Source organism: Rhea americana, unplaced genomic scaffold (assembly GCF_003343005.1).
Source record: "Rhea americana isolate MKP2758 unplaced genomic scaffold, rheAme1 scaffold_221, whole genome shotgun sequence".
NCBI lineage: Eukaryota > Metazoa > Chordata > Aves > Rheiformes > Rheidae > Rhea > Rhea americana.
In genome coordinates, this window is record NW_028186333.1 from 681,790 (window position 1) to 696,133 (window position 14,344).

At 39.6% G+C, this 14,344-nt stretch overlaps 2 protein-coding genes and 1 long non-coding RNA gene across 3 annotated transcripts in view; 2 read left to right on the forward strand and 1 right to left on the reverse strand.

Moving 5' to 3' along the window:
- The first annotated feature begins 218 nt into the window (after positions 1-218).
- FRG1 (FSHD region gene 1) lies at positions 219-7,170 on the forward strand. The gene is made up of 9 exons (XM_085305480.1): positions 219-341; positions 440-507; positions 2,342-2,464; positions 3,455-3,512; positions 3,717-3,831; positions 4,255-4,359; positions 4,845-4,936; positions 5,328-5,438; positions 6,277-7,170. Exons 1-9 carry the CDS (start codon positions 280-282, stop codon positions 6,311-6,313), a joined length of 771 nt encoding a protein of 256 aa, XP_085161606.1. The 5' UTR covers positions 219-279; the 3' UTR covers positions 6,314-7,170.
- Positions 1,125-12,407, reverse strand: LOC146595543 (uncharacterized). The gene is made up of 3 exons (XR_014895923.1): positions 12,158-12,407; positions 2,324-2,480; positions 1,125-1,273 (listed from the first exon to the last, which is right to left on the reverse strand). It is a non-coding gene; the product is annotated as an uncharacterized LOC146595543 (long non-coding RNA).
- Positions 12,408-12,416: 9 nt separating this feature from the next.
- Positions 12,417-14,344, forward strand: part of ASAH1 (N-acylsphingosine amidohydrolase 1) — a 16,986-nt gene continuing 15,058 nt past the window's right edge. The window contains exon 1 of the mRNA XM_085305479.1: positions 12,417-12,595. Coding sequence (XP_085161605.1) covers positions 12,515-12,595 — 81 coding nt within the window. The 5' untranslated portion in view covers positions 12,417-12,514. The remainder of the gene's footprint in view (positions 12,596-14,344) is intronic.

Sequence of the window (14,344 nt, forward strand, 5' to 3'; positions counted from 1 at the left end):
TGAAGCAGAAACACAGACCACAAGGCTAAAAGCAAACTGTTAACGACTGCTCTAACCCAGAGCCCAGTCACGCACGTACTGGCAAGGCCACACTAGACAGAGAAGGGAGCGCTGCATTTGGAGAAGATACGGTAACCGCCGAGCAGGCGCGCAGAGCGCAGGCGCGCCCTCCGCGCATGCTCAGTTACCAACAGACCACACGCGAAGGGGAAGCTTGTCGCTCCGGGGCTTCCGTCGGCGCGTCACGGGGCGGGCCCTGCGCGCTTGCCGTAGCCGGACATGGCGGAGTATTCCTGCGTGAAGTCCACCAAGCTCGTCCTCAAAGGGGCGAAGCAGAAAAGGTGAGAGCCGGGAGCGGCCCCCCGCGGGCGCTCCCCGCCGGGCCCCCTCGSGGGAGCCGCGCGGGCCCCTTCCCACCCCGCCCTGTCTCCCTTTGCAGCAAGAAGAAGCACAAAGACAAGAAAAGGAAGCGGGAGGAGGATGCGGAAGAGCAGCTCGACACTGTCGGTGAGCCGCTTTCCGGGAGCGACGCGGTACCGCAGCAATGACAGGTGGTGGCGGCGGGAGCCCGAGGGATTTTCAGAGGGCGCCTTAAACTGAACGTAATCCCCGTGCAAACAATGCCTGGTGGCAAAGAGTTGTAAACCTGCAAGTTACCCTCTTCCCAGGCTCCGAGTGGAACTTCTGGCCCAAGTGAGGTGGATTTTGTGCTTGTCTTTTTAGCTAAAGTATGTACTCTCTTAATCTCGACATCATTATCTGCTTGAGTCTCGCTTGCTGCATAGTACTTGCTTCAGGAGAAGAGCCTTCTGCCCTGTATCTGTGAATTTTCTAGCACTATAGTGCTACTATTCAATGAGTGCATTTCAACGTATGTAACCAATTGCATGTGTTACTGTTACTCACAGAATAGTAACTGGATCAGCTATGTTTTCAGTTCCTACTCTGTCACTGGTTACTTTATGATGAGCGAGAACCAGCTCTGTCAGATCAGCCTCTGATCATTTCAAAAGCAAGAGAGTATCAGATTGTTTTCAGTATCTCATACTTAACTGCCTGTGATGTATTCACGTTATAAACTGTTACAGTTAATTGAAACTGAAGACACAAATACTAGTTAGTAGTAAATTATAATCTTACTTCTTCCTTCTTCCTGAAATTAGAGGATCAAAGTTGTATGTAGGTTTTGATCATGAGTGGTAACTTGACAGACAGTTGCTCTTCAGAGTTYTCTTGTCCTTGATTCATCAGCTCGCTTCACTGACAAGAACAGCTAAAAAGTAACCACAAAGTCATAAGGGATGTAGATACATACTGCGCAGGACTGCTTACAGGATAAACATTATCTTCTATTATATGCATGTGGGCAAAGCTATAGCAGTGCAAGTGAAGTCTTCATTATTCCTCTATTCAAACAAAAAATGACCAGTGAAAAAACATACTATTGTGTTTTAGACTAGAAGAATGTGAAATAGTGTTATGTGTGTTCTGAATTCTTTAGTTTACCCAGATTTCAGAAGAGTGCTGGAAAAGATTTGGAAAAGTCATATGATGACCTACAAGCTGTGACTGTATGGGTCAAGACAAGACCCTTAGCCCTATGTTGTGTAGAGTTAGGGGAGCATTAGTTCTGCTCAAGACTGACTTGCAGAATTAACTGGGTGGAAAGACGGTACCATGTGCAAATTAACAATTATTGCTTTTCGGTAGAAAACACTTCAAGTTTTTCTCTTGATATGCTATTTTGCCTATTAAAAATAYGAATGTTGTAACAGCTTTCACTCAAGGAATGTGCATAGGGCTGTCTTTGCTTTTGGTAGGGTTTTCCGTGACTCAAATGTCCAAACATAATTAGCTTGAACAACTTAGATCTAAGGATTACAGCTCACATGAAGTAATTTAACAGCAAGTTGCTACTGAAAGAGATGACTTTATTGTCCTTCTTGTGTTGGAGAATCTAATAATTGGATGTGGCCAAAAAACTGCAGGAGGCTGATCTAGAGAAGAAATACCTCTTTGCAAGATATATCTTCTGCTGGGTCAGCTCTGGCTGAATCAACCTGCTTTGGGGCCTTATAGCTCAAAGAAGGGATGAAGTGTAGGGGCCCATGACTCAGGATGGCAGGGTGGAGATAGAATAGTAAGACTACCTTTCAGCAGCAGCTCACCATTAAATTGGCTTTGTAGTGTAACATAACRCACAGAGATCCTAGAATACAGTAGCACATTGCCATCTCTAGAATGACTCAAATCTCAGAGAAGACACAGGAATACCATCCCTTGAACTACTGTAACCAAAAGTTTTAATTATTCTGTTACATACAATGTTTTTGCATTTTAGGAAACTGGTGGGCCATCAGCAATTTTGGTGAAATTACAGGAACTATAGCTATAGAAATGGACAAAGGAGCTTACATCCATGCTCTTGACAATGGCTTGTTTACACTTGGAGCACCACATAAAGGTTTGTTTTGGGAAATCTGTTTAAAAAGAAAGAAAGGCASTTTTAGTAGTGCAAGGCATAAAAGCTTCTGATTTAAATTAGCATGGTCTAAATATGAGCAGTTTTACAGATTAAAAGTAAATAATTTAAGGATCTTTGCTGTGGCATGTAGATGACTTAAAATTAATGACTACCAATCAGTTTCACTTATCTGGTTTCTTGCTCTCTTATGTGTCCAGTAAATTGAACTGCTTTAGAGATGATCATCCATTAAAAGCCTTACCACCTACTAGTTAAAAAACAGTATAACTTTTATTAAATCCTATAAAATCTGTATGATGTCAGTTGAAGAGCAAACTCAAGTCAGATGAGTTTCAGGGCTTATTGTCAGTGTCAAGTCCTTGTGTTGCTATACTTGCTCTTCTGTTGTTTAAGTTGACAGCAAGAGTGGCTAGGTAATTAACTTGTCCCTCACTTTGAATCGGAGAGCCAACAGTCAAACAAGGGCTGTTCCAAAACCCTGAAGGTGCATTTCCTCTTCAAAGTGAGGTAAGTCAAGGCAAAAATGGCAGTATTATCTCATTTCAGTTTTGAGGGATGGAGAGGGTTTCAGAATAGTTACCTGTGTTACCTTAGCTGAACCATAATATATTTTGTTATGGAAAAATAGTATTACAAGGACATTAAGCTTTTCATAGCCATCTGGAAAATTACAACATTCTCAGTTGTGAACTTCTTGAAGCAAGGACTGTCTTTATTTTGTGTCTTGTTTCAAGCACTCTATCTCTATGACCATAAATAAGCAACCGCATTGCCTTTTTTTTTTTTTGAGCATGTACATTCAAAAGTAATTTTCCAGAAATCTAGTATCACAGCATTCCATAGTATGCAAGTATGCAGCAAYAGCTGTTGTATAATTCATCAGGCTGTTTTAAAATCCACAGTGCTAACAGTTTAAGGTATCGAATGTTTAATATTTCATACCTAAATAATGGAAAATTCATCCTTCAGATGATGAAGGCCCTAGCCCTCCTGAGCAGTTTACAGCAGTAAAGCTGTCTGATACAAGGTAAGCATTTAAAAAAAATCAAACTTTTTTTTTTTTTTTTTTAAAGATCTTTGCTTCGGGTGTCAATACAGTATTTTTGAAGAGATTTTTAAAAATGTATATTGATAACATGTCTGTGATATGTTGGATATCGTGAATTGCTTTAACTCAAAATACTCTTTATTGTTTTTTAGTCTTTATTCTATTTTATGTTTTCTCTTTGAGGATTGCTCTGAAGTCTGGTTATGGCAAATACCTTGGTATAAATTCAGATGGACTCGTTGTTGGACGTTCAGATGCTATAGGATCAAGAGAGCAATGGGAACCTGTCTTCCAAGATGTAAGCTGACTGGAATAATTCATTTGATATTGCTGGCATTCGACTGTATTTTGAATTAGGTTTATATAGTGAGGCAGTAAAATATTCCTTGTCCGTGCAGTAAAAACCTTTTGAAATCTCAACAGTATTTAACTTTTTATTTCACTAACTACCATGTATTTATCATATTTCTTTAGAGGTTCTTAAAATACTTCAAGTTACTGCATTTTGGCAGCTATATACAACTCGGAAATGAAGGAGATGATAATACAGCTAGCCAGCTGTTATACCATCAATACAGAAAAGAACAGAGCATCAATACAGAAAAGAACAGAACAGAGCACAATTGCAGAGCTTTCTCATGTATCACAGAGGATAAATGTTATAAATCAAGATTTATATACAAATTCTTTATGTTAACAATGTGTGATATTATTTATGCAGAAAAAAATGGCATTACTAGCAGCGAACAGCCGTTTTATTAGATGTAATGAAGAAGGAGACATAGAAGCCAAAAGTAAAACTGCAGGAGAGGAAGAAATGATAAAGGTAATAGAACTTATGTAGAAATTGTACAGTTAATGCAGGATTGGTATGAATATTCAATCTTATCCAGTTTACTACAGTTCATAGTTAGCAGTTATAATTGTATTCTATAAGCTGTCCTGTGATTTGGCCTCAAAAAAGGCAAGAGTGCCAGGATTACATAAGCTAAGGTATTTCCAGGAGAGACAGGAAAGTATTTTACTTTTCCTAATTTTAACTGTAGTGGTGCTTCTTAGAGATGAAGGAGATTATATGATTTACAGTGGTATCCAGGGCTAGACTTAATCCTTCCACTCCCTTCAGGCTCGAGCTACTGCTTTTGTTACAGTTGTCTTCAGTTGTGAACTAACGAATTGAAGATCTGAAAACTTAAAAAGTTACTGTGACTTATATTTTGTTACAAAGGATGTATTGTCTTCTTTAACCTGTAACTTCTGTTTGTTTGTTTAAATATGCATTTTCTGTTTTGTTTTTYTCTCAATGACTAGATTCGTAGTTGTGCTGAAAGAGAAACTAAGAAGAAAGATGACGTTCCAGAAGAAGACAAAGGAAATGTTAAACAGTGTGAAATCAATTACGTGTATGTAATTGAAAGCTATTAACAGGCAGCATTCTAAAATCAGCTATCCCTGTCACTTCTCCATGCTCAAATGCCAAAAATCTTGTTTTAGGAAAACATTAAGGGTCTTTCCTCCCTGACTTGTCATGCTGATAGTTGAAGGGGCTCTTTAAAACTCATAATCACTTCATGCTAATCATGTCATTCCCAATTAGAATGCCAAAAATACTTGCATAGTTCGTATTTATAGAAGTCTTAGGGCAATATTTGATATCGTGATGGTTTGCTTGGATTTTATTAGGCCAGTTGCCTACTGCATAATAGGCATTAAGATTCTGGTTAGTTGCTGTTTTATTGAAACACAAAACTCCAAAAAAGTTACACTTTTTACACTTTTTTTTTCTCTTTATAGAAAGAAATTCCAAAGTTTTCAAGACAAAAAGCTCAAAATAAGCAAAGAAGACACAAAAGCACTCAGAAAAGCCAGAAAGGAAGGCACTTTTCACGAAACACTGCTTGACAGGTATTTTGAAGTACAAAAAAAAAAAAATGCTAATTAAAAACTATAGGGCGATGGAATTTCAGTAAACTGTCCTCTCTAGTATGTGTTCTGCTACCTGTGTTTTGGCTTTTGTTCTGAATTCTTACTACTTTAGCTGGAAGTTCCCAGGTCTGAATTTATCTAGAAATGAATTCTTGTTAAAATCTTTAACTAGGTTTGTTCGGTTTGTTTACTGCTAAGGATGCAAGAATTAGGCTAATTTTTATCAGTTTCTACACCCATGGCACCAGAACACTTTGGGGAAGTGTTTGCATGTTTACATGCACTTTGCATGTTTATAGAGAAATAGCTCATATTAAGAACTGGCTTTCTGTGATCTAGTGGGAACACGACATTTTTAATTGAGCAAAGAATATAAAAYTTTAGGAAAATATAGAAAATTATAGAAAATCTTAAAACATCTTGTGTCAGTATGCCACATAACAGAATGTTTGCACTAATTCAAATGGACAGATTGCAGAAGACTGTTTCTGATGTCGCCTAATTGCARGTGATGTGAGAGTACACCATCATTGCAGTTTGAGTGTCAGTTTCGAATTACACTAGATCTGATTGCATTCTTCTGAGTGATCTGACAAAATGCAATCTGTGATGATTTGGAGGAAAGTTGAGGTTAACTTGTCATACTACAGTTCTAGCAGTTTAAAAAACAAAATTAATATATCTATTTTCRGTTGTTAATACATGATTTGAAGTAAAGTTTTTAATGTCTCCTTAACACTTTGAGGCACATAAAATATTCAAATGTAATCATCTTCTGTTTTAATCTCAATCTTGTTTCATTACTCTTTCCATATAGGAGAGCAAAATTGAAAGCGGATAGATACTGCAAGTGACAACCAGCTGACCCATCTTCTGCATCTTCAGTGATATGGTCAAGTTAAAAACCAAGAGTAAAACGTTTTATAATGATGAGGTTTTTACAGAAGGTATTTTGTTGATGTTTTTATTATGCTATTTGTAAAGGATCACCTGAGAGTTGTAATTAAGCATCAAACTAATGTCATCTTTCAGTAATATTATTATTAAGCTTACTCTAAAACTACATGCTATTGAAATTGTTAGGTAATTATCTAACTGAAAACAAATTATTTGACTCACTGGATTTTCCAAAGTTGATGAAAGGAACCTGAACTGGGAGGTGGTCATTAAGGGCACAAAGAGAACAAGAGCAAAGTACTGTTAATGCATTGAATCATTACGAAATCTCTAACTGTATTGAACAAATAATTGAAAATGAATGTCTTTGAATACATCTTATCAGATCCCAAGTAGGACTTCTACTCTGCATCAGGTGAGGATTTGGGCTGGAATTTTCAGACTATAAAACAACATTCAGAAGAGGCCCACTGTTCAGGTGAATAAATGTACTGGCAAGAGTGTGGACAAGTCACAAAAAGCCTATTACAAATGGAAATGCAGCTGCTTTGTAAGAAAAGAGGATGACTGTTTTGTGTTAGCAAGTTGCTTGTTTTATGAGAGGAGGAGGAAATTGATTTCAGCTGAGATCTAGCTGGTTTGTCTACATCATGGATTTCAGTTATGTTTAATATTAAATAAAACAAGAGACTTTTTTTTTTTTTAAGGTCATATTATATAATATGCATTCTTAGTATCTCCTATAAATTGTGGTTTCCTGTTTCTGTTGTGAGTATCTAAAGTCTTTTCAATAAAAACATCTCCATAGGAACAACCTTGGTCACAGCTTCCTTAATCTGCTTCATAAAGGTTACTTGGTGACAACGTTGAGGATTTTTAGCCCTCTTCTGGCTGTCAGTTTGAACTGCACAAATAATGCAAAGCTCTAAGCCTGTGCAAGGTAACAAGGTCTCTCTTTTTTTTTTTTTTTTTAAAAAAAAAAAAGAAAAAAAAAAAAAAAAGCCCAAGAACAGACCAATAAAGTCTAGCCTGTAGTGGCAATTTAAACTGGTTTAATTTCACAGGCAGTTGGTCTTGAGGGAAAAAGCATAAAGAATTTAAGTACCTTGTAATTGTTTAAATCCTCTGTTGAATTTTCTGCATTGAAACAAATTGTAACTATGTAGGGAAAGCTAGTTGAGGTTAGTCATAAAAGCATTTATTTTTCTAATGATTTAGAAAAATAAGGATATAGCCCATATACATTTATGGAACTGAGAAATGAAAAACTCCATGGGCTGGGCAAATTCACACTGTAACAGAGAAATTATTAAGCTCAGTTGTTTCYGGATTTTTCTTTTTTTCTAAGTTGTTTTTAAGCTTTCCCTGCCCAGCTCTATCCRTTAGATATCCTTTACTGCCTGCATAATGTTTTGTACATACATTTTTGTATTATTTTATGTACTATTTATGTAATRTATATACACTCTTTACTTTTTTATGCAAGTATCTATCTGGGGAGTTAGTTTGTGCAACTATAATGGGATAGTTATGCTTTTAATTTTCTCAAATGGAAAATCCTTAGAGACCTTCCTTTCATTCCGGCTGCTCTGTGAGACACTATATTTTAGCATTGATAGTAATATCAGAATACTAAGAAATTCAATAAAAGCCAGGCCTGAGGCCATGCTGAATGGAGGGRGAAGAAATTACTAACAAATTGAATTCACAAATGAGAATTTTTCCCTCAGTTTTCAGAGGTAAGTMCAAAAGACACCGCTCAATAAATATTTTTTGAACTTTTTTTGGAGAACTGCCTTTCCCCCCTTAACTGTCACTTATTTAATTACTATATTTTGTGACATACTCTTAAAAAAATGTAATAGTATCACATGGTCACAGACTGGTAAACACTTTATCTTTTTTATCAGTATTAGCTTAAATAGCTTCATTTAAAAAAAATTCTATAAACACAGCTTATTGTTATAAAAGGCACTTGGGGACACGAGCTTTTGGGGGGGAGTTAGGTTTTTTTGTTGTTGTTGTTGTTGTTTTTTCCCCCTCCTTTGCTTTTCATACTCCTGGGATATCCTTTCTCCTATATTTAGAAAGGGAAAATGGGCAGCTGAAGACTTCTCTGCTGTTTCTTCTTGCATACACTTCCATTGTTTCGTATCACTTACCCTGTACAGCAAGCTGTTTGTTTCCTTCCCCACCCCCCGCCTCCAAGTTTATCTCATTCAGGATTGTTCTTGTCTCCACTTGTACCCTAGACTTTTAGCTACGGGCAATATTTATTTCAGATGTATTACACTGTGATGGAGTAATAAACCTGGATATTGTATTTCAAGAATAACATAGCTGTCATATGGAGGCTGTTTTGATTAATGACTATGGCTCTAGAGAACATCAGGGCATCTGTTAGTAAACTCATTTTTTGTTTTATCTACAGTAGTGTTTTCCTTCTACCTAGTTTTTTRTTAGGCATCTCTGAAGACTGTCCTTTTCATTAGTCTCAACTAATTTGTCGCCTAAAAATTTCATCAGATCAGCTTTTGCATGTTTTATTGCTAATTCTGGTATAAAATTTCAATTCAGCTTATTCTTTAATCACATATCAGGAATGACTGAAAGCTCTCATTTATTCCATGTCAATTTTTATTAACAATACATTCCTTCAAAGCTAATTGTAGTGAGACTACAATTTTTTGCCAGTGTTTTAATGCAATCAGCAAATTTGATCTTCAATTCTAAATTTTTGTAAGCATTTCCAGAACTGCATTAAAATTCTTTCACTCATCAAAAACTCGGTTATAAAATCCGATTGATTGCAACATATGTTAATATTTGGCTTGTATTAAGGGTGTGACTCCAAGAGAAACTACAGGTATATAAAGTAGCAAGTTCCAATGAAGAGCTATTTACAATATGGCTTAAGCCTCAGGGAAAAGAATGTACAATGATGTAATGCAGACAGAAAGCTGCCTGGGATTAGTAGTCTTAGAGAATGTTTTTGAGCTTGCCCAGCAGTGTGTATATATAACTCAATTGCTTTCGAATAAAAATTGCTTTAGACCTATCTTCTAAGTGGGGAGGACCCCCAAACCTGTCTTTCATTTAAGAGTTAAAAGACAACCAGGTAGGTATACTGTGTGGCTAGCTTTCTGTCAATATCAGAAATAGTCAATGAGGTGAGCTCTTGTGTACATAGCTTAGAGGATTTTGAATAGCAATGCCTGTCCTTACATTCTCTGCCTCAATTTTTCTAAGGATGTGGGCTATACTGCCTTYTCCAAAGTGGCTAAAGACCATAGTTTGAATGCCTGTAATTTTTGAAAAGATRTGCTGCATATGCCCAGGAGGTCTGACATATCTGTGCTTCCCCTAATTTGGAGGAAGAAGTCCAGGTGAGTAGATGATTGTTGGCAAAGGCTCCAGGCAGAAGCTGAGGAATTCCTGGGTGAAAGTGCAGCATAGCTGCAAGCTGTGCCATTACTGCAAAAAGCATAGCTTGTTTTTAGGGTTTTTTTTTTTTCCCCTTTCCCCAGGGCTCCTCAGCTGGGTCCAGGATTAGGGCTCATTAAGGAGTTCTGGTTGTGTCCTGTGTTCCCCTCTGGAATGTAACCTGATGTACAACWGTTGCAACATCATGGATCTGGAATTGGTTTACTGCCAAAGTTATTGCCCCAAAAAAACATTGAAAAAGAGGCAGCATGAATAGAGGCAGGCTGTGGGTCGCAGTAATTGCTCCATGGGCCGCAACAAGCATGGGCTCTTAAGTGAGCACACAATTTAAAGAATGAAGTGGCTATGACACTTTTGCTGTCCTTTACCATATTACTTTTGACTTTGAATAATCTCAAGGTCTTCAAGAACTTTGCATTTCATTGCAGATTTCACTGGTAAGAATCACTGTGAATCTTAAAATATATCTGAAGTGAATGCTGATAGTCAAAGCAGACTGATGTACGTTACAGCACCTGTTCTTCCTTTCATGAATATATTGTTTAAATGAAATCATGTCTGATACAATTAACTGAAATGATTATTCAAATATAGCTGCAGCTGGAAGCATAAATMTGATACATCATTGTAAAGGATGCTGAAAGAGTATTCAGAATCTGAAGAAAAGCCTGAGAATCACTTGTGGAATTTTCYATTTCCTACTTATCTGTGTAAATATGCAAATACAAGGTGTTGTAGGCACGTAAGTGTCACTGTAAGTGACAGTAAAGGCAACTGAAGTTCGTTATTGAGCTAAGAAGATAGGAAGGAAGAAGAAGGAAAAAAAAAGTCAGAGGAAATAAAATGAAACCATCTTGAGTGGAAGAGGAAACACCAGAGTGGACAGTAAATACTAATATATTAGGTGGTACAGTAATGAGTAGRCTATGCATCTTAAACTCTTTTCTTCTGACTTCACTTAGATTTTTGAAAACTGATCAAGGAAACCTGGACAACAAAATGGAGGACCTGAAGAACTGKTGTGGACCCTGGAGACCATGCCTGCTGATAGAAACACAGCAGAATAGCCACAGTAACAAGCACAAGTACTGAAGGATGTTACTAATTCCTTAAATTTCATTACCGGTGAGAGTACTAAACCAAAGGTACAAAGAGACTCCAGAAGTTGTGAAAGGGAAACATGGTATAGTTTGTCCTCAGAGCGTTCAAAAAGCATTTGTAATTTCTCAAAGTCCTTGTTGATTCTCTGCTGTTAAAAATGTTACTTGTCAGCACACCTGTGAGAGAGCTTTTAGAGGACATCTTTCTACTGTGGATGGTAAAACATCTAGATTAACTGTCTGCTCCAGAAATTAGATCTGAGGTTAGTCAGCTTTTCCAGAAAAAGGTGCTACAGATGTTTAGGAAATAAAATAGCAGGACCAACTTAATCTGGCTATTTCTCACTGTAGAACAGTGAGGTATTTGTTCTCAATCAAAAACAATGTGACTAGGCCTTACAGAAACTCCCTGATTTCCTATTTGTGACAGACATTCCCATGAAAATACTATTATAGTGTTACAGTTTTCCTCATTTCTTAAATCCTTTGATTGGTTGTACCTTCTTCCACATGTRCTTAATGCCTTTTTTTYCTTTAAATCTCCATTTCTGGAACTCTGTACAGCTCTAATCTTAAGTTTTGAGTTGGTTCCTTCCTACACACAGCTGCACACGCTCTATTTGCCCACAGCTTTCACGCCTTAAATGCTTTTCCTACATCCTCTTAATTTCTGCAATGCCATACAACTTTCCCTCCAAATATTTGCCACAGACTTCCTTTCTTTCCACACCCATTTTATGAGAGTTAATTATATAGCCAATTAAATCATCRCATTAATGTACTACTTGTTTTTTCTGAGCTGAAAAACACATGACACGCCTACAAGCTGAGTTGGGCACTAAAGTGAACTAAAAGAGAGGCACTCTAGGCAGCTTTGTATTTTATACTTAACACAATGCCACTAAGAACAGTTGATAACATACTTTTAGATTATATATTCATTCATTGACACTGAAATTATACTTTTTTTCCTTGTAACTTGCTTGGAGTATGCAGCTTATTCCGAGTGCTGGCRTGTGCTTTCTCTTTCAACAGGTACACCTTTTCTGTGGGTCGGGGTACAGGCAACRGGCAACCTGCCTGGGCTGATGGAGCCGATACTCCTCCACCTGCTCCTCGTTTTACTCCAGCAGCTCCATCGTCCAGTTGCCCATTTCCCCTGTTCTTGGGTGTACAGCRCAGAGGAAAACGCCTGTCTCGCAGCTCACCGCCATAAAGCCTGCCAAGCGCAGAGTAACTACCCAGCACAGTACTCACCAAGGGAAAACTGGTGCCACAGGTTTGCTCTTAGCGTTGCCTAAGAGGAACAGGTTTATATAGGATTTTCTTGTGAGAGGAAGGAAGGAAGGAAAAGAAGAGAAAAGCGAGGCCTGCGCGGTATTCTCCCGTCCCCCATGCCCCGGGAGACGGCAGCTCCGCGGGCGAGCCCCGTCACGCCACTGCGCGCCCGCGCTGGGCAGACATTTCCCCGGCAGGGGGCGGCCCGAGRGGGCGACAGCGCCGCGGCTCCTCCCACCCAACATGGCCGCGGCGCGTCAGGTGGGCCGCGCCGCGTGACAGGCGGCGCCCGGGCGGTGCCGGGCCGGGCCGGGCTGAGCCGAGCCGGGCCGGGCCATGGCGGGCTGTGGCCGGGCGCCGCTGCCGCTCGCCGCGCTGCTGGCCGCCGCCGCGCTGCTCGTGCTGGCCCCGGACCCGGTGAGCGGCGCGGCGGGCGGGCGAGGAGGGAGTTGCGGGAAAGGCGCCCCGCGGCAGAGCCCGCGGCGGGCAGGGCGGCAGGCGTGGGAGCTGGGTCTCGCCTCGCGTTGCGGGCCGCGCAGGGGGCTCCGCGCCGCGTACTGCGCCGGGGGCGTGGGGGGGGTCGGTTGGTTTGTTGGCTTGTTTGTTGGTTGAAAAGCTGGAATTAATCACTGAGCGTTGCCTTCCAGTTTAGAGCCACTGGGGCTATTTTCCTTCCGTTCGTTAGCGCAGGTTGCGCGGTTGCGCCCTGAAGCGCATCAGAAGTTGCGCGGGCTGCGGCTGCCCGCGGGCTGCGCAGGTGTCCTGCGGCTGCTGTCGGGAGCTGCGCGGCTGGTCCCGCTTTCGTGCGCCGTGCTGCCGGCGCGCTCGTCGTGCCTGGGTTCCGGCGGTGAACGTCGGCCGCGCTAGCGCGGTGCGGCAGAGCGCTGCGCCGGCGCGGCCTGCAAGCGCAGGAGGAGAGAGGGAGCTCTCTCGGGTGGAGAATTTGCAGACCGAAAGATACAGAATGTGACAGACTGTTTTGTTTTAAAAAAAATTGAATACCATGCTCTTAAATCATACAGTCTTATTTCATAAAAAAGATAATGTTGTATTTTATTTAAAAGATGGAGAAAAGGAACACTTGTGTTGAGTATTAGAGAAGGCTGCTTGATGCTGTCTACCTCAAAAGTACTTTTAGGAGTAATAAAGTCTTGTAGCTGGCATTGTTTAGACTGGAAGTTCAACTTACTTTATGTTAATAAATTCAGGCTGATTTTTAAAATACTTGCTCAGCAGTCCTTGATCTGTGCATTATTTCTCTTTATTATGTTAATAGGCAGTTATTATGTAGTGCACAGTAACTGTTATTAATTGGGTTTTTTTCCGGGTAGCAATTCAGCTTGACAGTTTGTTTAGCTACTCTGTTCCTATTCTGCTCCACTTACATGCGTACCATAGCATAACTCTTCTGCATWACTTCTGTGTTTTGCTTATTATTTTTTCTTTGCACATATGACATTGTCTTTCTTCTTCRTAGAGCCTTCTTTCTTTTAAGGTTTTGGTTTTATGCTGCCACACATCCATTTTTGCATCGTTACATACATACAATCAGCTGTGCATCAAGTAATCAAAATATACAACGGATTTGTGAAAGATGCTTTTTAATAAAAGGGTAGGGAAAAAAGGGTTGGGAATCACTTAATCACTCAAGAATAGCTGCATTCTGCACAGCAGGGTTGGTGCACATTCAAAAAGGAAATTTATGGCAACCTCCTGTTAGAGAGCTTCTGCTCGTGCTCTCTCGCTGTATTTTTTTTTTTTTTAATTTCAAAAATTTTGAAGTTACAGAGTTTGAAACTACAGATGATTCTCTCTGGACAGTTAGATGGTTTCTGCTAGAAGGCTGCTTGTGCTTCTCTCGGACAACATTTATTGATCTTCTAGTCTYAAGCTCCCGTGGAGAAGAGGATCTTGCTGACCACAGCAGTAATTTAGTAGCTGCTTATTTCATTCTGTTGATAGAAAGTGCCTGTTATTTTTTCTGCTGCTGTTAAGAAACCCTTGAGTAACAAATGTCATTTTTGTGCAGTAACTGAGAAAAGCCAGAGCAGCAAGTGCATGTGATCTTTCTGAAGACCTAGGAAAACAATTCTGCATTGATCTCTGTATGTTTGGTTACATTAGGCTTTCAAAGCAGAAAACTCGGCTTCCTAAAACTAAATTGTT